Raw genomic sequence first — 23,965 nt, forward strand, 5'->3', positions numbered from 1 at the left:
AGAACTTGTATTGTTAATCATTTCCCAAGTGTGTGAATGAACAAAAGCATGACTAACTGAAGAAATATACGTGTGAATAGATGAGTGTAGAGATGTTGCTGTGGGTTTCAAAGAAAGAGAGTGAGCTTTTGGAAATGTACAGACTGGGTTGAAACCTCAGTTCATCTCGTGACTCACTGGGGACCATGGGACACTCTCTTGTCTTGTCCTCTATTTGTCCGTCAGACAAATGCGTCTGGGAGGAAGCTAAGTGTTTACCCACCACTTCCCCTTGGGGTCAGCAAACAAGGCAACAAAAGATGGATGGGAGGGGAGAAAATAAATGAGGAGTTTGGGATTAACATAAACACATTACTATATATAAAATAGGAAAAAAACCAACCAAAGAAGGACTACTGTATAGCACAGGGAACTATATTCAGTATCTTGTAATAACCTACAATGGATAAGAATCTGAAAAAGTATATATGAATATATATATATATGAAACACTTTGCTGTATACTTCAAACTAACATAACAATGTAAACCACACTTCAAGAAAAAAGTGAAAACAGACATTAAAGATGTTTGCGGGGACTTTCCTGGTGGTCCAGGAGTTAAGAATCCGTCTGCCAATCCAGGGGACATGGGTTCGATCCCTTGCCGGGAAGATCCCACACCCGGGAAGATCCCACATATCTCGGGACAGCTAAGTCCGTGTGCCTGACTACGGAAGCCTGCGGGCCCTACAGCTCAAAGCTCTGCAGCAGCAAGAGAAGCCTCCGCGATGAGAAGCCTGAGCTCTGTGACTAGAGAGTATGACCCAGCTCGCTGCAACTAGAGAAAGCCCACACACAGCAACAACAAAGACCCAGCACAGCCACAAATGAAAAAAAATTTCAATAATGATGGATGGGGTATCATGTATTCTAAATGCAGACATGAGTAAGATTGCCCCATCCATTCATTTCTTTTTATAAAGAAGGTTTCAAAGCTGACATGACAGAATCTTTCTGCAGTCTTCAGTTTATCCTTACACTTCTCATTCTATTTCTGGCTCATTGATTCACTCAACAAACATTCCGCGGTTGCCCTGTGTACCTACCTGACCCTCTGCTGGGTGATGCTGGGGTCACAGAGTTTAATCAGAACCCACAGCCCCACACCCCCTCCCAGGTATTGCCCTGTTTTTCTAGCATCCTTCCCAGCAAAACTTCTCCATGGAGATCTACTCACTGTTTGCACCCTACAGCCACAGTCTTTCTTGGGTCTCCAGAGATTTCCATGTTGAGCAATCCAAAGGTCACCTGTCTGTCCCTGTCTTACTCAAGCTTCGGGCAGTGTTCAAAACACGGCCAGCCCCTCCTCTCCCGGCTTCCTCCTGGGACACCGTGCATTTCTGGTTTCCCTCCTACTCCTGACTCTCCTTCCCAGCCTCCCTCATGAATAGGACCTTTTTCCTCCATCAGTGTCAGTACAAACAAGGGTGTTCCCAGGGCTCTGTCCTAAGCCGTGTCCTCTGCACCTGAGTGTGTACAGCTGACAGTCTCACCCATCACCTGGGGCAGGCTGGTTCTCAGGTCTCTCCCCAGCTTTGTTCCTGAGCATCCGACAGCCCTCTGGACAAGCTAAACCTACCTCGCCATCTCTCCCCACCGACCTGTTCTCAGACCCTACATTATCCATCTTTGTGGTTGGCTCCACCATCCCCCCGGTCCCCTGCCCAGACTCTTCTCTCTGGAACCCAGCTTCTTTTCTCTCACTCTCTTCGCAGACCACCGCTTGTAGTTTTTCTGTTTTTGCATTACAGAAAGAACAATGCACAGAAGACAGTGGGCTACAGGACTGCCAGACCCAATCACCACCCGACTACTGGGCTGCCTGATGCCAGCCCATGGCTGTTTTTGAAATAAGGCAAGAGGAAGAAGACAAGATCTTTCCACCTTTGTTCCCCATCACCTACCCCTGACTGCGAGCCCTCCTCTTACAGAATCCCCCACATTCCTCACGGAAGGTGGGGGTGGGAGGGCACAGTTCTTGAGGCACAAGCCTACTTGTTCTCCCGTCCAACAGCTGAGGATTAAAGCCACATTTCTATTCCCTCCGAACTCTGTTATTTTCTTTTCTGACTTTTCGGCAGGGAGAGAAAGGGAAGATTTTGAAGGCATCATCCTCCCCAAAGAGGGCTTCGAACACTTCCTCCTCTGCATCTTTGAAACCTGGCTCCTGAGCTCTGGCCCTCTGCAGCCATGGCCCTCAGGCATGCTCACAGCCCATCTCCCTCTGTGTCCCCCAGGAGCTCTGCGTCTTATCTCAAGGAGGTCCCGCCACCTACCGATTAACTAGGCTGAATCCAGACACTGCCCTTCTTACCCCTCCTCACACTGTTCCTCTTGTCTCCGATTCTCTCAAACCCTAACTTGGCCCCAGCTGGCCTTGTTCCCTCCTCCTAGACCCTCACCCAAGCCATCTACCTGGATTCTCAGCCTCTGACTGCCCCTCCCCACCTAGTCCACCACTCAGAAAGCCCTGGAGGGATCTTTCTACATCTAGAGACTTCTCTGGTCCAGCTCACACCCCTCCTGTGGGTTCCTGGTATGCATTTGATTTTCCTCCTGGATTCTGGTCATGGAGGTTTTAAAATTTTTTGGAATTTCCCAAGTGGTAGGGGAAGGAGGCTGAGCGGTGAAGAACTGATGCTTTTGAACTGTGGTACTTTTGAGAGTCCCTTGGACAGCAAGGCGATCAAACCAGTCAATCCTAAAGGAAGTCAACCCTGAATAATCATTGGAAAGATTGATGCTGAAGCTGAAGCTCCAATACTTTGGCCATCTGATGCGAAGAACTGGCTCATTGGAAAAGACCCTGATGCTGGGAAAGATTGAGGGCAGGATGAGAAGGGGACAACAGAGGATGAGATGGTTGGATGACATCACCGACTCTATAGACATGAACATGAGCAAACTCCAGGGGACAGTGAAGGGAAGGGAAGCCTGGCGTGCTGCAGTCTATGGGGTTACAGAGTCGGACACAACTTAGTAACTAAACAGCAACATACATAGAAAAGCAAGAAATTCACTAACTGGGGATATTTGTTTTTCTTTAATAGTAATCTCTTGATGTTCCAACTACCTGGTTTTTGTTGCAAAAACTGCTGTGTATCCTGGCTCCTCCCTTATCTCTTGGAAAGTCCCCTGGAGCTCTCTGAGAGGCTGTCTTCTGGGGTTAAGTCCTCAGTATATTTGTCAAATAAAACTTAATTCTCAGCTTTGAGGTTGTGCGGTTTTTTTGTTTTTTTTTTTTCAGTTGACAAGGTGGTGGCCCTAGCTAGGCTCCCACTTACAGTGCCAACTGTGGTCACCCCCTCGGAGGTGGAAATGACCCTTTGGTGCATGTGCAGCATCATGAATCATGGCATCTGAACCAACCCTTGGATGAGGAAGTCCATCCTACTTCTGCGGGAGCGACTACATTATCCTTCATTATCCCTTCCTCCTGGGCTTCCCAGGTGGCGCTGGTGGTAAAGAACCCTGCCTGCCAATGATATAAGAACCCCGCCTGCAGGTGATATAAGAGACTCAGGTTCAATCCCTGGGTCAGGAAGATCCTCTGGTGGAGGAAATGGCAACCCACTCCAGTATTCTTGCCTGGAGAATCCTCAGGGACAGAGGAGCCTGGTGGGCTACAGTCCACAGGGTTGCAACGAGTCGGACACAACTGAAGTGACTTAGCATGAATGCGTGCTTCCCTTCCTCCAAAAAGCCTGACTTGAGTGTCCAACCTCCTCAACCTGCTCACAACCCATCTGCTTCTTTTATCTTAACATTGAATTTGTTAGGATGAAATTGTGGGCTCATATGCCCATTGCTCCCATTCACCTGGTGAGTCCAGCCTAGTCCCTTAAACAAGGCCTCACATAGACTTCCCCGGTGGTCCAGTGGTTAAGAATCCGCCTGCCAATGCAGGGCACACGAGTTCAATCCCTGGTCTGGGAAGATCCCACATGTGATGGGGCAACTAAGCCCGAGCACATACCTACTGAAGCCTGCGCATCCTTGCGCCCGTGGCCCGCAACAAGAGAAGCCGCCGCAGGGAGAAGCCCGTTCACCACAGCCAGAGAGTAGTCCCCTCCACTCAGCAAAGCTAGAGACAAGCCCGAGCAGCAATGAAGACCAAGTACAGCCAAACAATTAATTAATTTAGCAAAAAGTGAAACCAAACAGGGCCTCACAAGTGGGGCAGTGGCTCAGCTTGGTCTGGACCGGCGTCCTTCCAGACTTGCAGGGGGGCGGGGGTGGCGCAGAGGTGAGTGGTGGGTGGTAAGGAATGTCCCTGGGGATGTTCTCAGAGGAGAAATACAGGAAGGTGTCTCCATCAGCCTGGAGGGATTCGACTCACTGCTGGATTGTCTATAGGTCCACATGGCTGTAAAATGGGGGAACTGATATTTCCCCAACTGAGGCCTCAAGAGAAAGATCTGAGAGGGTATTATCTGCTGGACTGATGACAGGAAGTGTGTTCTCTTTTTGCTTTGGTCTCCCCCTTCCCCACCACCCATCTTTTCACCTCCTCTCTCCCTCCACAGGCCTCCAAATTCCTTCTTGCACAGGATCTCATTGTTATTAAAAATCCCCCTGGGGCAGAACAGGAAGGAGCGGGCAAGTGATTACAGAGTCCCTGGGAGATGCCAGGGAGGCAGGCGGTCTGAACAGCCTGCCACCTGGCTAGCCTTCTCGAATTAAAGTCCTGTTGGCAATCGGAGCCTCCTGTTCAGGTATGTCATTATTTTCTGTTCCGCAGGAAGGATTGGGCCGCCGCCTCCCGTTCTCAGATCTGCAGCTGCCACCCAAGGCGACCTGCTCGGGGCTGGAGCCTTGGAGACACGGCACCATAACAATGACATCAATAATAACAATAATACTCGTGACAGCTGCCACTTAGGGAGCATTCACTCAGTACCAGGTGTTCTTCTGAGTGCTTTCACGTATGAAATCAATCCTCGCAAGAGTCCTCTGAAGCAGGTGATGTTCTCTTTAACTTTATTAACACACTGAGACGGTTCTTCATCCTCAGATGGGGAGAAGTGAACTCGTTGGTGGCACATTATTGTTAATGATCTGTACAAGCCTCTGCTTTTGCTTTCCTTCTTTCCTTTTGCCCTCATTTCCTTCTGTCGTGACCTTTATTATTGTATATCTTTCGCCAGTATTTCCGTCACTCCGTATCCTTTGTGATCGCTTTTTATTATTGTTATTTTTATTTATTTTTATTATTGCTAATGCAGGCTTCCCACCCCACCCCCACCCCCGCCCCCGCCCCCCGCTGTGGCTCAGCGGTAAAGAATCTGCCTGCCAAATGTGAAGATGCAGGAGACATGGGTTCCATCCCCGGGTCAGAAGATGTCCTGCAAAAGGAAATGGCAACCCACTCCAGTATTCTTGCCTGGGAAATTCCAGGGACAGAGGAGCCTCTGGCTACAATCCATGGGGTCGCAAAGAGTCGGACACTACTGAGCGACTGAATAACAACAATCACGATTTGCAGTTATTTAGTTTGTGTTGTTTATTTCCTGTGAAACCGCTGAGGGCAGAGTTTACGGCTGCTTGGTTATCTGATACACAGTTTGAAACCAAAACTCCTGGCCTTTCCCTGCAAAACTGTTCCTTCAGCTTCCTCCTATTTCAGTAAATGGCAGCTCCATCCTTCCGGTTGCTCAGGCCAGAGTCTTGGAGTCATCTTCGACCCTCCTCTTTTTTTTTTTTTTTTTTAATGTTGAACATTAAAAAAATATTTTATTTTATATTGGAGTATAGTTGATTTACAATGTTGAGATAGTTTCTGGTGTACAGCAAAGTGATTCAGTTAAACATATGCAGATATCCATTCTTTTTCAGATTCTTTTCCCATATAGGTTATTACAGAGTACTGAGCAGGCTTCCCTGTGCTATACAGTAGGTCCTTGTTGATCATCTCCTCTATATATAGTAGTGTGTTTACATCGATCCCAAGCGCCTAATTTATCCCTCCTGCCCCCTCGACCCTCCTCTTTTTCTCACATTCTCTGGCTGAAGTCAACAGACGCTGTGTAACAATCCCCTCAAACAGATCTAAAATCTGACCCCTGAACTCCTCCGAGGATGTCACCCTGGTCCAAGCACCATCGGCTGTCACCTGGCCCATGGTAGTCGTTGCACACCAACCTCGGCACCCTCTTCTCCAGCACATCAGGCGGGCTCCTGCCTCATGGTCTTTGCCTTTGTTATACTTTCCACTTGGGCATTGAACCACGCCCTTGAGGGTCACAGACAAAGATGTAACAGCCCAGGGTACTGAACAAAGATTGTGGGTAAAAGAACCGAAGATTTGGTGGACAACAGCTGCTAGGAGACCAAACCTGAGTTGATCCTCAAGGAAATCAACCCCGAATATCCACTGGAAGGACTGATGCCGAAGCTGAAGCTCCAGTACTCTGGCCACCTGATGTGAAGAGCCCAGCTCGTTGGAAAAGACCCTGATGTTGGGAAAGATTGAAGGCAAGAGGAGAAGGGGGCGGGCAGGAGATGAGATGGTTGGATGGTATCCCTGACTCAACGGACATGAATCTGAGCAAATTCAGGGAGATAGTGAAGGACAGAGGAATCTATTGTGCTGCGGTCCATGGGGTCACAAAGAGTCAGACAGACTTAGCAACTGAACAGCAACATCAGCAAAGGAGCCACGGAGGCCTCTTGGAACAGTCAACACCAGCACCCTAGAATTTAGAGCACTGTTGATACTGAATGCACATGGGGTTCAGAGACAGGGAATATTGGCAGAACACGGACTGTAGGTAGGAATGGGACAACTGGGGAGACCCAGAACTGTCTCCAGGAATTTCCCCAGGTTCGTTTGAATGAACGAACCATCATGCGGCTCCAACGTTAGCTGTGATGAATCAGAGGTGCACATAATGTTGTCAGGGCAGAAGATGCTGCAGACGAAAGAATATTTTCAGGAAGAAATGTCTTGGGAGTCTAGAACCTTCTTGAGTACAAAACATAGAAGGATCTAGAATATTGGCAGTGAATTAATACTTGAAGGGGTATAGGATGTTGTCAAGGAAGTTCCATTCACAGAAGATAGAATATCGTTGAGATGGGCAGACGGAGGCATCCAAGTGTTCCACAGATTGCACATTCAGATGGTGATCTAGGTTTTATGTTGAAACAGTTGGGACATCTGGAATGTTGTCTTCGTTGGGACGTTCAGGGGACTGGGATGTTTCAGTGATGCAGCGTCTGGGAGAGCATGATGCTGACAATGACTGAATGCTTTTGAAACATGCAATGTCAGCTGGGATCGGAAGTTTGGAGAATATAGGTTGGTAGTGCAAGTGGAACACTTTGGGAGGGACAGAGAAGGGCTGGGCAAACCGAGTAAGGGGGCAGGGACGCCAACCCGACTTTCATTGTGGGCCTTTTGCCCATTCTTGTTGCCAAGTTTTCCCCTTTCGGATTGTTTCTTGGATCCACGGAACATACTGAGAAACTCGGGTGTAGACACCAGGCCGGTTGGGCTGCCCACATGGGAAGTCTCCCCAGGAGATGATGCCGTGAAGTTTTCCGTTACAGACCAGGGGACCCCCGGAGTCACCCTAAGTGGGAGAAAGAGAGAGAGGCGGGGTGTCCTAAACAAAGGCAGAGACGCACATAGAGGCAGAGACAGAGAGAGACGGGAATACAGAGAGAGGGTGAGAGAGGGAAACAGAGAAGCTGACAGACACAGAGAGACAGACAGACAGACATTTCTGTGTCTCTCCCTGTTTTTCTGGTCTTCAGTCCGTTAAAATGGTGATGGCGTACCTCACACCACTGTTCTTGGTTCTCTGGCCCCACATCTCACCTGCTACCGCTCCCCACCCCCCAACCCTGCGTCGGCTTTATGGCTCCTTGGTATCGTCTTACTATTGAGTTAACCCAGCCGTGCTCCTGGTAGGGTATGCAATACACCTGAAGGACCACTTCTCCCTCTGGGCCCAGGGCAGACGTTACTAACTGATAAGGCTCATATTACTACTTCATTCTCATACCCTTTCCCATGAAACCAAAACTCAATCTTAAGAAGACCCTCTCTCTTGGGAATAGGTTTTTTTTAAATTTAGTTTTGCCTGTGTGATACCCATTTCCCCTTATTTTGATGACAGCCTCCTGATTTTTTCATCTGGAGACTGCCTTCTCTCCCACTTTCAATCCATACAACTTGTCCATGCCTCTGTCTGCCCCCAAGGCTAGTCACACGACTTAGACTTGGTCCATCAGAGAACCCCACAGCTCTGGCTAGAGTGGTGCCTCAGGACACAATACAGCCGACCCTCGAATGGCACAAGGGTTAAGGGCACGGACTCTCTGCACAGTAAAACTCCCCCTATAACTTGTAATTAGCCCTCTCTATATATGCTGTTCCTCAGCGTCTGAGGTTCTGCATCTGCAGATTCAATCAGCCTTGAATTGTGTATTTACTGTAGGACTTACTATTGAAATAAACTTCATGTATAAGTGAACCCATGCAGTCCCAACCCCTGTTGTTCAAGGGTCAGATGTGCTAAGTCAGCCTAGTAAGAGAATCATGCTCAGAGATTATGTACACAGTTGGAAAGGAGACACTCTCTCTTTCAAAGATGGTTCCTTAGAGGGTAAGATTTAAGACCAAAGCTGCTGGGGCCAATATGCTATATGGCATGGGGAAAGTTTAGCTGAGAATGAAACCAAAACAGAAGAGCTGAGAGTTAGAGAGAGACAGATTCTTAAACATCATGTGGGCACCTGGATCCACCCATGCCTGAAATAAAACATCCTGGACTTTTCAGTCACAAAAGCCAAGGTTTTGCTTAAGCTAGTTTGTGTTGGGTTTCTGTCACTCACAACCAAAGGAGATCCAACATTTATATATCTCAACACAAGGATCTGGGTAGCCACTGCCAGTCAAAGCCCAGGCTGAAGATGAATTCTGTTTGCCAGCTGTGGGTACCCTCTTTTTATCCTGACCCTCTATGCTAAGAGACATCTCACCTTGCAAAAGACTGGTTTGCCCAAGGCTGGAAGCAAATCCTTCCCCCCAAGCATCAGTCCCCACCTCCTGGCTTGTGGCAACCCACCACCCCCTTGGCCTCACCTCACAGGAGTCATTGCCACCCTCTTTTGTGCCGGCACAGAGCATGTTGGGTGTGATCTTCCCCGGGTAGACTCGATGACACTCTTCATCTGAGCGAAGCTCGATGTTGGCACATTGGAGGGTTTGGGGGTAAGTCACTGAGGAGGAGAGAGAGAGGAAGGTCTAAGGATGTCTATTCTCAACAGCTTAATGGGGTGGAAGTTGGATGGGCAGGAAGTCTGTAGAAAATAATGATGGGAAGACAAAACTGGGAGGAGAGATGGGATATGTATTTGGGTAAAGTGGTGGAAGACAGAAATGTGGAGAGAAGGTGGGGGAGAGCTGGAAGAAAGGATGAGAAGTAGAGAGAATGATGGAGAGGAATGGTACAGGGGTAAATAAATACATCTCAGCAAGAGATATGAGAGGGGAGGTAGGTGAGGACAGAGGTGGAGCAAGTGATGCAGAAAGATGGAGAGAAGGTGGTGGGGAGAGACAGAGAGGCAGCGGTGATGAGAGAGAGCCGGAGATGGGGAAAACACAGGGAAGAGGAGAGACGGAAGGAGACGCCGGAGAGCAGGAAAGAGTGGTGGGAAGAAGGGTGGGGCACGCTGGGAAGAGAGACATGGGGATGAGATGAGGGGAGAGCGGGGAAGGCTAAGGAGGTGCAAAAGGCTCTTGCTGCTATAGAGCTCAACTTACAGTCATATATATATATATACTTATATCCAAAAGATGTATTTATTTATATTTTATTATACTTAATAACCAATATATTAAATTTAGTTTCTAAATTATAAATGATACATATATATTTAAATACACACTTATATATAATATATATTATTTGAATACAATGTATTTAAATAAACATATCATTTATAGCTTAGGAAATAAATCTAATTTCTATAATTTACATATTTATATACAGATGTTTTACTATGTCAATCCATATAAATATGATCCAAATAAATATGTACACATACTATATATTATATATTTTACATAGAAGTTTATATATATTTATATAAAGGAAACATAACTTTATATATGGTATATAACATATGTAATTATAGCTCTGTATTGGTAAATTTATGCATATTTATAAAAGGAAATATAACTAATCATTTACATGATATGACATTATATATAGCTATATATATTTATACATTTAGATTTGCATATTCTTTCTCAACATGGACTATAAATATAACGATATATACTTATACATTTATATTTATACATTCTTTATAAATAAAACTTTACATTTAAGTATTCTTTACATAGACTATAAATATAACCTTATATATACAATTATATTTATATATTCTTTATAAATATAGAATATAAATATAACTTGATATATATTCACCCATTTGCATATTCTTTATAAATATACATTTGTGTTTATATATATTCATATATGCTATTTATATATTCTATAAAGGATATACAAAACTATACATTATATGTAACATTATATAACTTCATATTTATATTTTTATATATTGACACTTTAAAATTTACATGAAGGATAGATACACCTTTATATATCACTATGTGATTCATGACTTATCCCATGTCTAATAAATCTAGTTTTATCTATGAAGACTCCTGCTCCGACCTGCCCTCCCGTATCTGCCCCAGTCTCCCCGGCAGCTCCGTGCGGCCGCCGGCCACCCATGCGGGTGCGTACCCTGGGGGCTGGTGGTGGTGCCCCAGCCAGACACCCGGCAGCAGGTGCCGGGGGGCAGGCAGTGCTGGCGGGAGAGGGGCAGGGTCTGGATGTGCCTGGTGAGCTGCACGGAGGACTTCAGTTCCAGAAGCATGATGTCGTGGTCATGGTTCAGGTGGGTGGGACTGCTCTGGTACTGAGGGTGGGGGATAGCTCGAGCCACCTCGCGCACCTGCTCCCCAGCCTCCACATGCGCCAGGACATGCTTGCCCAGGTACACTCTGTACCCTCTGTGAGTGCAAGAAGCAGGTGGTCAGAGGGGTCCAGGAGCTTGCCTCCATTCCCATCCCCAGTCTCAGCCTTGCCCACCCCACTTCCTTATTTCCAAAGGCGTCTGCTCCCACATCCTTGACTCCAGTTCCCTCCAAATCCTCTGCTGGGACTCCCTTTCCATACCCACACCTCCACGTCTCCACCAAACCTCGCACTCACCCCATGCCCATCACACAGCCCAACTCCAACCTCATCCTCCAATTCAGCTCCGCCCACGCACCACACCAGTTACAGTCTCATCCCCACCCCTCACTCCCCCAGGCCCCACATACTCCTTTAGGCAGTGCGCTGCAGTGAGGACCCATCTGGGGTGCACCAGGACCCCCCCGCAGAGCAGCCGCCCGTGCACCTGTAGGGCTGCCTGCCAGGGCTGAGAGTGGGGGGTACAGGTGTAGCCACCAGGGAGGAACCCGTTGGTCCCATTGGTGCCATTGAGAATCTTGGGATACTCCCGAGAGATGCCTGGTAGAGGAGAGAACGTGTTAGAGAATTGGGGTTCACAGGGAAAGGAGGCCAGGCGTTATGGTTCTTGGGCTTGGGGAGCGAGTCAAAATTTTGCTCTGGGTGGCCAGGAATTGATGATTCATGTGTCGGTCTCTGGGTGTTGCCATTTTCTACACAGTGGAGATGAGCCAGGGTGAAGAGGTTGATGTCTCTTCGTTCTAGAAGCACCAAACCCTCCACTGGAGGTTAAAAGAAGTGTGTGGGGAATGAGGAAGCTTCTGATACGTAAGCAGAAGCCTGATTTCTTCCCACCTGAATTTTCTCTCTTGGTCCACCATAGGGATTGATTTCCAGGAGTAGAGGTGAGCCTACCCTACCTATCTACCTAGGCAGTACCCATCCATCCATTCCTCCATGCTTTCTAAACACATTTACGGAGTGCCTTCATGACCTTAAATACCATTCATAACCTCTGTGAAGGGAACTTTCCTGGTGGTTCAGATGGTAAAGAATCTGCCTGCAATACAGGAGACCCAGGTTGGAGGCACAGCAGTCCACAGAGAGACAAAGAAGGTCTAATCCTGGGGCTTCCCTGGTGGTCCAGTGGTTAAGAATCCACCTGTCAACGTAGGGGACACAGGTTTGATCCCTGGTCCCAGAAGATCCCTCATGCTGAGGGGTAACTAAGCCTGTGGACTGCAGCCACTGAAGCCTGCATGCTCTAGAGTCCCTGCAACGAGATGCCACCACATTGAGAAAGCTGAGCACCACAAGGAAACATAGCCCCTGCTTGCCACAACTGGGGAAAGCCCAGTGCACCAACCAAGACCCAGTGCAGTCAAGACAAATAAAATAAGCAAAGAAATTGAAAAAAAATAAAAAAAAAGGACGTCTAATCCTGAATGTGCCACTTCCTGGCTGGGTACAAGTCTCAGTTTTCTCTGCTGTAAAGGAGGGAAAGTTATAGTTCGTCTCTCATCGGACAGTCGTAGGTTCCATAAGATCCTACGTTCAAGACACACACAGGACCTGGTGTGGAGCAAGCACTCAGGAAGCAGGGAGTGCTATTAATTGCACACTCAGAAACTGAGTCATCATCACTTCTCTTTCAAACCTGATTTTGACAGGAGAAAGTTTTCATGATGGTGCTCATATCCTTTTAACATCTCTCTTGTCTTGCTGAGGTCACCTTTTCAAACCAGGAGGAAGCAGAAGGTTGCCTTTGGCTGGCAACCCCCTAAATTAAGTAGAACCAGCTGCCTTTCCTATTATGGGGGAGGTCAGAAAGGGAAACTGCCTATTATTGATGGAGGTCAGAAAGGGAAATTGCCTATCATCAACAGACAATTCAATAAACATTATAATTGAAAACAATATTGGTCCAATTCAATAAATACTGCTTTTGTTCATTGTGCGGAACTGGTTTTCTTTTCCATTGTTGTTCTTCAGTCGCTATGTCCCGTCTGACTCTTTGCGACCCCATGGACTGCAGCACACCAAGCTTCCCTGTCTTTCACTATCTCCTGGAGTTTGCTCAGATTCATGTTAACTGAGTTGGTGATGCCATCCAAACGTCTCCTGTCTTCCTTTTCCTTTACCTTTATTTATAGCAAAAGATGCTATTTTCCACTTAGAATAGTGATATTAACTTCAAATATGCTCTAAGTAAAAAAAAAAAAAAAAAAAAAAAAGTTGCCTCTAACCAGTCCATTCTGAAGGAGATCAACCCTGGGATTTCTTTGGAAGGAATGATGCTAAAGCTGAAGCTCCAGTACTTTGGCCACCTCACACGAACAGTTGACTCATTGGAAAAGACTCTGATGCTGGGAGGGATTGGGGGCAGGAGGAGAAGGGGACGACCGAGGATGAGATGGCTGGATGGCATCACTGACTCGATGGACGTGAGTCTGAGTGAACTCCGGAAGTTGGTTATAGACAGGGAGGCCTGGCGTGCTGCTATTCATGGGGTCGCAAAGAGTCGGACATGACTGAGCGACTGAACTGAACTGAACTGAACTGATGAAGACCATTAGGTTGAAAATAATAAAGATGGTTTGTGTGAAGTCCCTTCAGTCGTGTCCAACTCTTTCGTGACCCCGCAGATTGTAGTTCGGCAGGCTCCTCCAGCATGGGATTCTCTAGGCAGGAATCCTGGCAGGGGTTGCCATTTTCTACTCTAGAGATGGTTTGCCAGAGCATAAAGTCCAGGGTGTGGAGGACAGGGTGGGCCACATGGATTAAGGTCCTGACTCAGGCACTGCTGGTTACTTTGGGGCAGGACCCTGCTGTCTGAGAGCTTTGAGTTTTTCAGCTATGACACTGGAGTAATTACCATGCACCTACCTCCCCAGGCTGTTAAGGGCTCCATCAGCCTTGCCTGTGGAGCTCCTAGCTCCGGGGCATGGCACCCAGGAGGGGATACGGGAGTCCTAGGAGTGTCACCACAAGAGAGAAGCTACCCTGCCTTCAGCCCAAGAGTGGTGATGGGTGCCTGAGGACCTCCCCTCCTTCAGGTCCCAGCTCAGGCATCAAGTCCTTTGGGGGCCCCGGTTCTGGGCCAGGAACTGCCATTACATCTCTGGGCTTCCAGGTTGGCTCCTTGAAACCATCACCTCGCATCACAGTTTTAACTAACTATTAGGGGAATTGTCTGAATGATGTCAGCATCCATCTCTGCTAGGTTCTGGGCGCTGAACACAGGAACTCTGTCTACGCGTACAGCACCCAGCACAGTGCCTGGTGCTCAGCTGTCTGTTGAATGAATGGATGAATGGGGTTTCCAGACAACTTGCCTGCCAAGGCAGGGAAAGGGGACTTAAATGGGAGGAGAGGAATATCTGGGGACCAGCTCTGCATGGAATCAGGTTTGGGGTCTCCTTCCTGGTGGCTCAGATAGGAAAGAATCTGCCTGCCAGTTAGAAGATGCAGGAGACATGGGTTAGATGCCTGGATCAGGAAGATCCCTTGGAGAAGGGAATGTTAACCCACTGCAGTATTCTTGCCTGGAGAAATCCCATGGACAGAGGAGCCTGGCAGGTTACAGTCCGTGAGGTTGCAAAGAGTCAGACACGACTGAGCAACTAACACTGTAATGATTATCAAGGACTAAAGAACAGTCTAGGTTCTGGAAGGGCCTGAGACTAGAGACAGAATACTACCAATAAAGCAGTGTGCGTGTGTGTGTGTGTGTGTGTATGTACGCTCATACACATGCTCACTCAGTCATCCCACTGTGACCCCAAGGACTGTAGCCCCCCAGGGTGCCCTGTCCATGGGGATTCTCCAGGCAAGAATACTGGGGTGGGCTGCCATGCCCTCCTCCAGGGGATCTTCCCCACCCAGGGATGGAACCCTTGTGTCTCCTGCATCGGCAGGTGAATGAATTCTTTACCACTAGGGCCACGGGGAAGCCAATAAAGCTAGTAATGAGTTAGTAATGACGACTAACTTCCCAGTCCCTTCTATCTTTCAATATTTACAACCACCCTTTGTGGTCATGTTTCCATGTTACAGATGAAAGAAAGAAGCTAAGTTACTTGCTCAGTGTGGCAGTGTCGGGATTTGAACCCCTGTCTATGTCTTCTAACTCTTGAACTTGGGAAGGTCTTGGGGATGGACTTTCCGGTACAGAGTAGGACAGCCAGTGAGAGGGCTGGTGTGGAAGGTCTCCAAGGCTTAACAATAGGGCAAGCCCAGCTGAACCTGGATACCCCAGGGAGAGGTCTGGGGTAGGTGGGGAGCATGGACTGACCCCAGCTGGGTCACCAGGTCACACAGGGACACGCAGGAAGCAAGGACTCGCCCCGCCCCCGCCAGCGGGCTGGGGGCGGAGCTTGCGGCTCCCTGCCGCTCCCGCCTCCTACCATTGTTTGCAGCGGCCACCCCGCCTCCGCCCCCGCGCATTGCATTCTTACCTCCTGACCAGGCCACCGTCAGGAAAGAGATCGCGGCGGCCAGGGGCCACATGGTGACTTTGTGGTGGGGGGCAGGGCGGGCGGAGCCTGCGAAGTTGAAAGGGAGTAAGAGAGGGCCAGAACCCTCCATCTCTGGATACTCCCTACCCTCTGGATACTCCCTGCTCTCTCTGCTCTGCGGGTTTCCCAGTCTTGAGTGTCCTCTCCTTTTCTCTGAAAACCTTGACCCTGGAAGCTGCACCGAACCGCCATCTCCCAGTTCCATTCTTGGTGTGTGTGTGGGGGTGGGGGTGGGGTGGGGGTCCCGGTAACGCAATGGGAGGGGCAGCTTACACATCCCTCCCTGGGGCTGCAGCTCTCTGGCCTGCGCTTCACCTTGGGTGGCCAGTCCCCCTACCCCAGCCCTCCAGCCGGCTGGATCCTTGGTGCACTCTCCTGCCCCTCTCTGACCTTTGCAGGCGCCTTTCCCCTCTCGGATGTCTGGTGTAAAACTGAGCATCTTATCTTTCCTCTGCTTCACCTCTCAAACCTCTGCAGATTTCTGTCTGGAACCCTGCCTCTGGCCTCTGCCTCCATCTCCCTGACTCAGCTGTCTCCGGCTCTCTCCGACCCTCCTCCCTCCCAGTGCTCCTGCCCCTGCCATAGGCGGACCCTACCTGGGTCGGGCCCGCGTGACTTCTGCTGCCAGCTGCCTCCAATTTCAGCCTCAACCCATGGCTTTTAACCCCTGAACTCCCTCCCCCAGCGCCTTCAGCGTTTCCCTGTTGCTGGCCTTCCCTTCTCCACCCCCAATGGCTCAGCAGGCTGTCCCCGGACACCCCCAGCCTGGGCTTGGCCCTTCTCAGTGAGGCGGAGCTTCCAGGACAAGCTAGGACCCAGATCTGGTTCCACCCAAGTTGAACCCACTGTGAACTTTCAGGCAGCAGGACCCATCTGGGAGAGAAGGGAAGAGCCTGGTTCCTTCCCCAGATCCACCTTAAATCTCCTGGGGTGGGGGTGGGGGGTCTTCTCCAACATCAACCCAATTTTCCATCCCACTTTCTTATCTCCCCTCCAACCTTGTTGCCGTTCAGTCGTGTCTCACTCTTTGTGACCCCATGGACTGTGTGTAACCTTCCAGGTTCCTCTGTGCCACTGGACCACCAGGGAGGTCCCTCCCACCCAACCCTACCCATATTCTTAATATACATCAGTTCCCGGCCATTTTCCATCCTCTTCCCACCTCCCTACCTAATTTTAACCATTCTCCGCACTTACCATCAGCCCATCCCTCAGACCCATCCCCAAAAGCAACATTTTGGATAAACATGGCCTTTTAGGAGCAGGGATGAGGCAGTCCACGGGGGCGTAGGTGAGGAGGGAGAAGCAGGAATCAGAGAGCTCTGGGGCGTCTGGGGGCTGGATGAGAGGGAAGAGGAAGGAGGAAGAGACGAGGTTTTAGGTGTTTGAGGAATGAGAAGGCGTCTCCTGGAACTGGGCCTGGGTGGATCCCATGAGCTAATCCCAGGGGGTGGAGGAGGCAGGATTAGGGATTAGAGAGGACAGATTAGTGGGGTCAGAATTTGAAAGAAAGCCAGAGATGGGGATCAGATGCAGTCTGGAGAGACAGTGGTGGTGTCATGGGGATGAGGAACTGAGATGGATGGAGTAAGCCTTCATCTCAAAACTGGTGTGAGCCATATTGAGAGCTTAAAGGTTTGTATATAAGGGTCAAATCTAGTGGTAAAAGATTTTTAAAACAAAAACAGAGGCTCTAATCATGACACCCCTGCGTCTATAAAATGAACATATGTCAAAGATGTTATTTGGATTCATTAATGAGTGATGGAGCTAGTAAGGTGTTACAAAGAACCACACACATCTGGGCAACAAGAAGTGCTGAAGTGAACTAACAAAGAGATGCAAAAGTGGCTTATTCTGTGTTGTTGTTGAATCGCTAAGTCGTGTCCAACTTTCTGCCACCCTATGGACCGTAGCCCACCAAGTTCCTCTGTCCACGGGCGTTCCCAGGCAAGAACACTGGAGTGGGTTGCCATTCCCCTCTCCAGGGGATCTTCACGGCCCAGGGATGGAACCCGCGTCTCCTGCATTGGCAGGCAGATTCTTTACCACTGCACCACCTAGGAAGCCCTATTCTATATGGGGGGGGGGGGGTGCGTTGTACTTCCACCTGACAAAAGTCATCCACTTGGTTATGGACGAGAATTATTTGCCCTGCTATCAACTGTTTATCACTCACAGGGTGGTAAAGTAGCTCAGACAGTAAAAGAAGTTGGGACCCCACCCAATCATAACTCGTCTAGTGTTCCATTGATGGTATCATTGGGTCCATGTTAAGGCATTTCACAAATTTTCCCTACACTAGGACGAAAAGTTTGCTGTCAGGTTTAGGATGGTAGGGGGTGTAATTGGGGGTGGGGGGGATCTGATGCTAGCCTGCAAGTTTGGGGAAGAGAATGGATGTGGGGTGAAGGTGGGGTTGGAGTTGGTTTGGGGGATAGGATTGAGTTGTAGATGGGATGGGTCTGGGAATAATGTTGTTGATGGAGTCCAGTTGGGTTGGGGCTGGAGAAGAGGCCAAGACTGAGTGTTTGGATATGGAAGTGTTGAAATACGGTTGAGCTGATATTGTGCGTTGACACTGATAATGAGCACTAGACGTGTCTGTGTTGGGATCAGGTTTTGGTGGGAGTGGGCTGGGTCATAGCTGTGAATGCCTCTCAAGGTGACAGAGAGGTCCCTGTCTTTCCCCACCTTGGAATTAGCCCACCTCCCTGGACTGGGCCCAGAGTAGAGACTGAGTTCAGTACCCCCCTCTTTTTTGGTTGCACTGGGATCTTAAGTTCCCTGACCAGGGATCAAACCTGCATCCCCTGCATTGGAAGCACAGAGTCTTAACCACTGGACCACCAGGGAAGTCCCCGAGTTCACTCTTTTCCAATCAGTTTGGGTTCAGGGTGAGTGCCAGGAGGGAAGATGTGGGGTTAAGTGAGGTGACAGGCTTGCCTGGGAAGTCGGGGTACCTGTGCCCTCTGGTGGCCTGGGTTCACATTTCCAGAAAAAAGCTCTCTCACTTGGGAAGAGCTGGAACTTGGAGTGGGGGTGGCTGGTTTTGGTATTTGCTGAGGGGGTGAGTACCAGGTCAACACTGACATTACGGCTTATGACTGGCTGACTCTTGCTGAAGTGAGGTCATGGACCCCACTAAGGACTAGGAGTATTCCACCCCCTCACTGGATGAATCTGAGCCCATGGAGGGCAGTGAGCTGCTGACAGGCACTTACCAATTAGACTGAATCCAGGAGGGTCTCATGGATCAGAGAAAGAAAGGGAAAGATCTAGAAGAAGAGACAGTGTTCCTAGTGGTTCAGAGTTGGGTTCAAGTGACTCGGCCATTCTGTGACTCAGGGTCCCATTTGTAAAACGGTGCTCTCAGTAGCACCTGCCTCATAGAGAAGGAGTAAATGAGTTAATAATGTTTGAAGATGCTTAGACCAGAGTTTGATATGAACCAAAGGCCACAAACGTGACTTGTTATATAAGTAAACCTGGAGATGGAGGCAGCCCAAGGTTCCCGGGATGGGGGGTGGGGGGTGCCCCACCCTAGCTTGGCTTCAAAATGAGATTCTTTGTCAAGCAGGAACTGGAAGTTCTGGTTGGAAGTGCTGGCTGGGGTGAGAAAGTTGGCCCCACACCCAGGCCTGGAGCAGAGGCCCCGGTGGTGCAAACGCTAAGGGAAGGGGAGACAGAGAAAGACATGGAGAATACACAGAGGTAGAAAAACAAAGTGGATGGGAGAGGGCAGGCAGAGGAAATGCAAGGAGAGACCAAAAAAAAAAAAAAAGGCAAGACATTTAAGAGGGAGAAAGATGTGCCTGTGGAGAAACCAGACTCGGGCTTTTGGAGAGAGAGATGCCCAGGAAATTCAGGCCCGTGAATTCTTTCTTTAGAGCTGGATCCGTGTTATTAAGGATGTTGGCCCAGGTCACCATCTTTCTCCCTAGCAACAAAATAACACTTTTCATCCATCGAAACAGCAAAAACTAGAAGTGTCAGTCTTGCCATCTACCTGCTTCTGTGCCCCCATCCTCTGCTTCCTCTCCCATTTCTACAGATGAGCAATCTTCACCCCCTTCTAAGATAGACCCCTCCACCTGCGCCAGGTACCCCATCCCCTCTCACCTCGTTGAGGACACTGTTCCAGCCGGCAGTTCTCTGCTCCCTCGCTGGCATCATCAGTTTTTTTCCTTCCCCATTATCATACGAACACACTACAATTTCTCCCATGTTCCATGGAAAAGAATTTTTTTTTTTTTTTCAAAAGCCTTCTCTCAGCCTTCATGCTGTCCTCCCAGTTTTGGCTCCCCTTGACTGCAAGTCTCCAAAACATTGGCTACACGTCTTGTCTGGCATTTCTCTTCTCCTGTTCTCTTGAGCCCACTCCCTGCAGGCTTCCTCCCCTGCTAAACTTTACCAACTGTGCCCCTTTGATGGGCACCAGTGATGTCTGTGTTACTGAAGCCAGTGGCTGGCTCTTTGGGGTTCAGCTTACTTGATGCATTTAATGAGCGGATCACTTCCTGCTCCTTTGAAGTCTTTCCTCGACTTCTGAGACACTACCCTCTCCTGGCCCTTCTCTTAACTCATTGACTGCTTCTCCTTCCGGGCCTGGTGCTATTTATTTCTGTGAACCTCTACATGATCGAGCATCTGGCCCTCTTCTTTTCCTCTGTCTACTCTCACTCCCTTGGTGATCTCATCGTGGCTTTAAATACCATCGACATGTTGACGACTCCCACATTTCATGTCTCCAGCCAGATCTGACTCTTAAATTCCCCACTTCACGTCCGACTGCCTACTCAACAAATTCAGCCTCAAAACCAAGCTCCTGACCTCCACCCCTCTCTCATTCCAGAGGAGCTCCTTTTAGAGTCCCGGTCTTCTCAGTAAAGAGTCTCTTTGCCTGTTCCACCCCTCCGCCCCGACCTCAGTCTTGCCTTTGAATTTCTTTTCTCTCACGCGCCATGCATCTGTTTTGCTACCAAACCCTGCCCGCTTCAAAACAGATCTGGAATCGAGACCATTTCTCAACACTTCTCATCCTCACCACCCCAGTCCCTCCCAGCCACCCTTATCTCTCACCCGAATTGTCACAACTTTCTTATCTGGTCTCCACGCTTTCGCCCCTGTCTGCCTACACTTTGTTTACCACACACAGCCGCCAGCGTGACCCTTTAAAGATGTAAGTCAAGGCAGGTCGCTCCTCTTCTCAACCGCCTGCAGTGCCTCCCGCCTCATTCAGAGTGAAGGTGTCCTCGTGGTGGCCGAGAAGGCTCTGGAACCTCTGCTCCCAGCAGTCCTCCGATATCACCTACCCCTTCCTCTTTTCCCGCCCTTCCTATGCCATGCACAATCCCATCTCAGAACCTTAGTAGTTACTGCCTTCCCTGGTGATCCGGTGGTTGAGTATCTGCCTGCCAACGCGGGGGACATGGGTTCGATCCCTGGTCCGGGATGATTCCACATGCCGCGGAGCAACTAAGCCCATGGACCACAATGACTGAAGCCTGCACGCTCTAGAGTCCATTCTGCTGCAATAAGAGAAGCCACTGCAATGAGAAGCCCGCTGGTCACAGCTAGAGAGAGCCCGTGTGCAGCAGTGAAGACCCAGTGCAGCCCAAAATAATAAATAACAGAAAAGAACTTCAGTACTCCCGGAGTCCTCTTCCCCACCAGATGTCTGCCTGACTTCTTCCCTTCTTGCTGTCTTCCATGAAGACTTCCTTCATTGCTGTAGCTGGAGATCCCTGAGACGAGGTCCAGGAATCACTAAGGAGGACTCACAGAGCTCGGAAAAGCTCCTCTACTCAGGATGTTGGTTTATTCCAGCGAGACAGAATGGCGCACGGGGCCAGGTCCAGGGCTGACCAGGCCTCTGCTTCCAACTGCCTTCTCCCGTGGAGTCATATAGACAGACAGTGCTTACGTTGCCCAGCACCAATGTGTGAAAGTACAGAGTACTTTCAGAGTACTCTGAAAGTACGTACAGAGTATGGCCCCCCAGGAGAGGCCCCCTGAGCCTTGGTCTCTCTGTTGCTTTTATTGGGTGTTGGTCACGTGACTATCTGCCTGCACTGCCAGCTTTAGTCTTCAGCTCCTCTGCAGGTCCAGCCCGCCCCCAGACCTCCACCACGAATCACCTTATTAAGATAGACTATCTGACGTGGCCCAAGGCCCTTGGGTAAAGAAAGACACTGTTATTAGGCAGAATACTCCAAGGGCTTACAGGTAATCTTCCAGAGAATGGGCAAGGGCTAAACTTTTCTTTGTAAGGTAAACACCAGTCCTGCTGAATTAACCACTCAGTGCATGACCCACTTACAATTATAATGTTCCTCCGATATTCTCTGCGTTCTCTATCCCCTCGCTCTGCCTTGAAAATGAAAGTGTTAGTGGCTCAGTTGTGTGCCAGTCGTTATGATCCCATGGACTGTAGCCTGCCAGGCTCCTCTGTCCGTGGAATTCTCCAGGCAAGAATGCTGGAGTGGGTTGCCATTTCCTTCTCCAGAGGATCTTCTTGATTCAGGGATTGAACCCATGTCTCCCGCACTGCGAGCAGATTCTTAACTCTCTGAGCCACCAGGGAAGCTAACTCTACCTTAACTGTGCCTCCTCTGCCTTACTTTTCTCCAAAGCACTTACTCCCATCTGTAATATATATACTTCCCTGGAGGTACTTCCCTGATGGCTCAGACGGTTAAAGCGTCTGCCTGCAAGGCAGGAGACCTGGGTTCAATTCCTGGGTTGGGAAGATCTCCTGGAGAAGGAAATGGCAACCCACTCCAGTACTCTTGCCTGGAAAATCCCATGGACGGAGGAGCCTGGTAGGCTACAGTCCATGAGCTCACAGAGTCAGACACAACTGAGCGACTTCACTTTCACTTTTCACTTTTCATATATATATATATTTTTGGCCACTCTGTGAGGTTTGTGGAATCTTACTTCCAGAACCAGGGATGGAACCTGGGCCCTGGCATTGAACGTGCCGAGTCCTAGCCATTGGACCACCAGGGAGCTCCCAATGTTTCATGTTCTACTTATTTATCTGTCCCTTGTTTGCCCCTCTTCCCGAAGTGAGTTCCCTGAGGGCGACAGTATTGTGTGCTTTGTTCCTAGAGCAGTAACTGGCACCTAATAAGATTCGGTGAATATTTGCTGGATGAGTGAATGAGCTGCAGGCATTTCTGAGGGTGTGGTGAGATATGAATCCTTCTTATCTGAGCAAAAGCTTGCCAGTACTTGGTGAAATCGATGAAGAGGAAGACTTTTGGTCCAGTGATCCTGCTTCTGTGAGTATTCCAGAGAAGCCTTCTGTAGATATTTAAGGGGCCTGCCCCACAGAGGCCATTACTCTATAGCCTGGGTGTCCATCACTGGGGAACTGGGTCATTAAACGTGGTGGGTGTATACCTTGAGTGCTGCTTCTCAAACTGATAAGCATTGAATCCCCTGGATTGAGGGGTGGGGCAGGGTGGGGCGGGGGTGTTGGAGGGGGCGCTGGTGGCTCGGGCAGGGGATCTTGTTATAATGCAGATTCTGGTTCAGTTGGTCTGGGATGGAGTCCAAGACTCCGACTTCGGTTCTTTTCAATATTTATTTACTTTTAGCTGTGCTGGGTCTCCGTTGCTAAGAGGGCTTTTCCCTAGTTGCAGCCTAGTGGGGGCTCCTCTTCGTTTTGGTGCCCTTGCGTCTCATTCCGCTGGCTTCTCTGGTTGCCTAGCATAGGCTCTAGTTACTCGGACTTCAGTGACTGGGGTACATGGGTGTGGTCGCCCTCCAGCATGGGGAATCTTCCCAGACCAGGGATCAGACCTGTGTCCCTTGGATCAGCAGGCGGATTCTTATCCACTGCACCCCCAGGGAAGTCCTGATTCACAATCTTAAAGGTTATGCTGCCTTTACAGTTTTTGTAAAGCGTTGACTCTATTCTCCCTGAGCAGTCTTATGAGCTGTTGTAGCCAGGCAGGTCCCAGGCTGCCCCCTCAGCACTCTCTGATCCTGGGTTGTCCCCCACGGCCGAGCAGCTGGACACATGTGGCCACGCAGGCTTCTACTGTATCTGAGTTCTGCAGTGTCCAAGCACAGACCCTCGAGAGGATGGAGATGGAATTGGGAAGGGCCGCCCAGGTGCTTGGGGCTTCCCAGGTGGCACTAGTGGTAAAGAACCTGCCTGCTAAATCAGGAGACAGAAGAGACGTGGGTTGGACCCCTGGATCGGGAAGGTCCCCTGGAGGAGGGCACAGCCACCCACTCCAGTATTCTTGCCTGGGAAATCCCATGGACAGAGGAGCCTGGCAGGCTACAGGCCATGGGGTCGCAAAGAGTCAGACACGACTGAAGTGACTTGGTATGCACGCATGTCCAGATGCTCACCGTTACAGACATAACATGACAGGCATAAACAGCCTAGAAGCATAGATATCGGCAAG

The 23,965-nt window shown here is 49.4% G+C and overlaps 1 protein-coding gene and 1 non-coding gene across 6 annotated transcripts; both read right to left on the reverse strand.

The window, feature by feature from the left end:
* Positions 1-5,518: 5,518 nt before the first annotated feature.
* Positions 5,519-16,751, reverse strand: KLK13 (kallikrein related peptidase 13). 5 transcript variants are annotated; one of them, XM_027977525.3, is made up of 6 exons: positions 16,133-16,172; positions 15,477-15,563; positions 11,391-11,580; positions 10,807-11,075; positions 9,132-9,268; positions 5,519-7,614 (listed from the first exon to the last, which is right to left on the reverse strand). In XM_027977525.3, the coding sequence occupies exons 2-6, from the start codon at positions 15,526-15,528 to the stop codon at positions 7,426-7,428; spliced, it is 837 nt and encodes a 278-aa protein (XP_027833326.1). In that variant the 5' UTR covers positions 15,529-15,563; positions 16,133-16,172; the 3' UTR covers positions 5,519-7,425. The 5 variants fall into 5 exon arrangements, with proteins under 5 accessions (XP_027833326.1, XP_042087009.1, XP_060254833.1 ...); XM_042231075.2 differs by having other exon boundaries at positions 15,927-16,172; XM_060398850.1 differs by lacking the exons at positions 10,807-11,075; positions 11,391-11,580; positions 16,133-16,172 and adding an exon at positions 16,734-16,751.
* Positions 16,752-18,319: 1,568 nt separating this feature from the next.
* Positions 18,320-18,392, reverse strand: TRNAG-UCC (transfer RNA glycine (anticodon UCC)). The gene has a single exon. It is a non-coding gene; the product is annotated as a tRNA-Gly (tRNA).
* Positions 18,393-23,965: the final 5,573 nt, after the last annotated feature.

The sequence above is a fragment of the Ovis aries genome, chromosome 14, assembly GCF_016772045.2.
Source record: "Ovis aries strain OAR_USU_Benz2616 breed Rambouillet chromosome 14, ARS-UI_Ramb_v3.0, whole genome shotgun sequence".
Taxonomy (NCBI): Eukaryota; Metazoa; Chordata; class Mammalia; order Artiodactyla; family Bovidae; genus Ovis; species Ovis aries.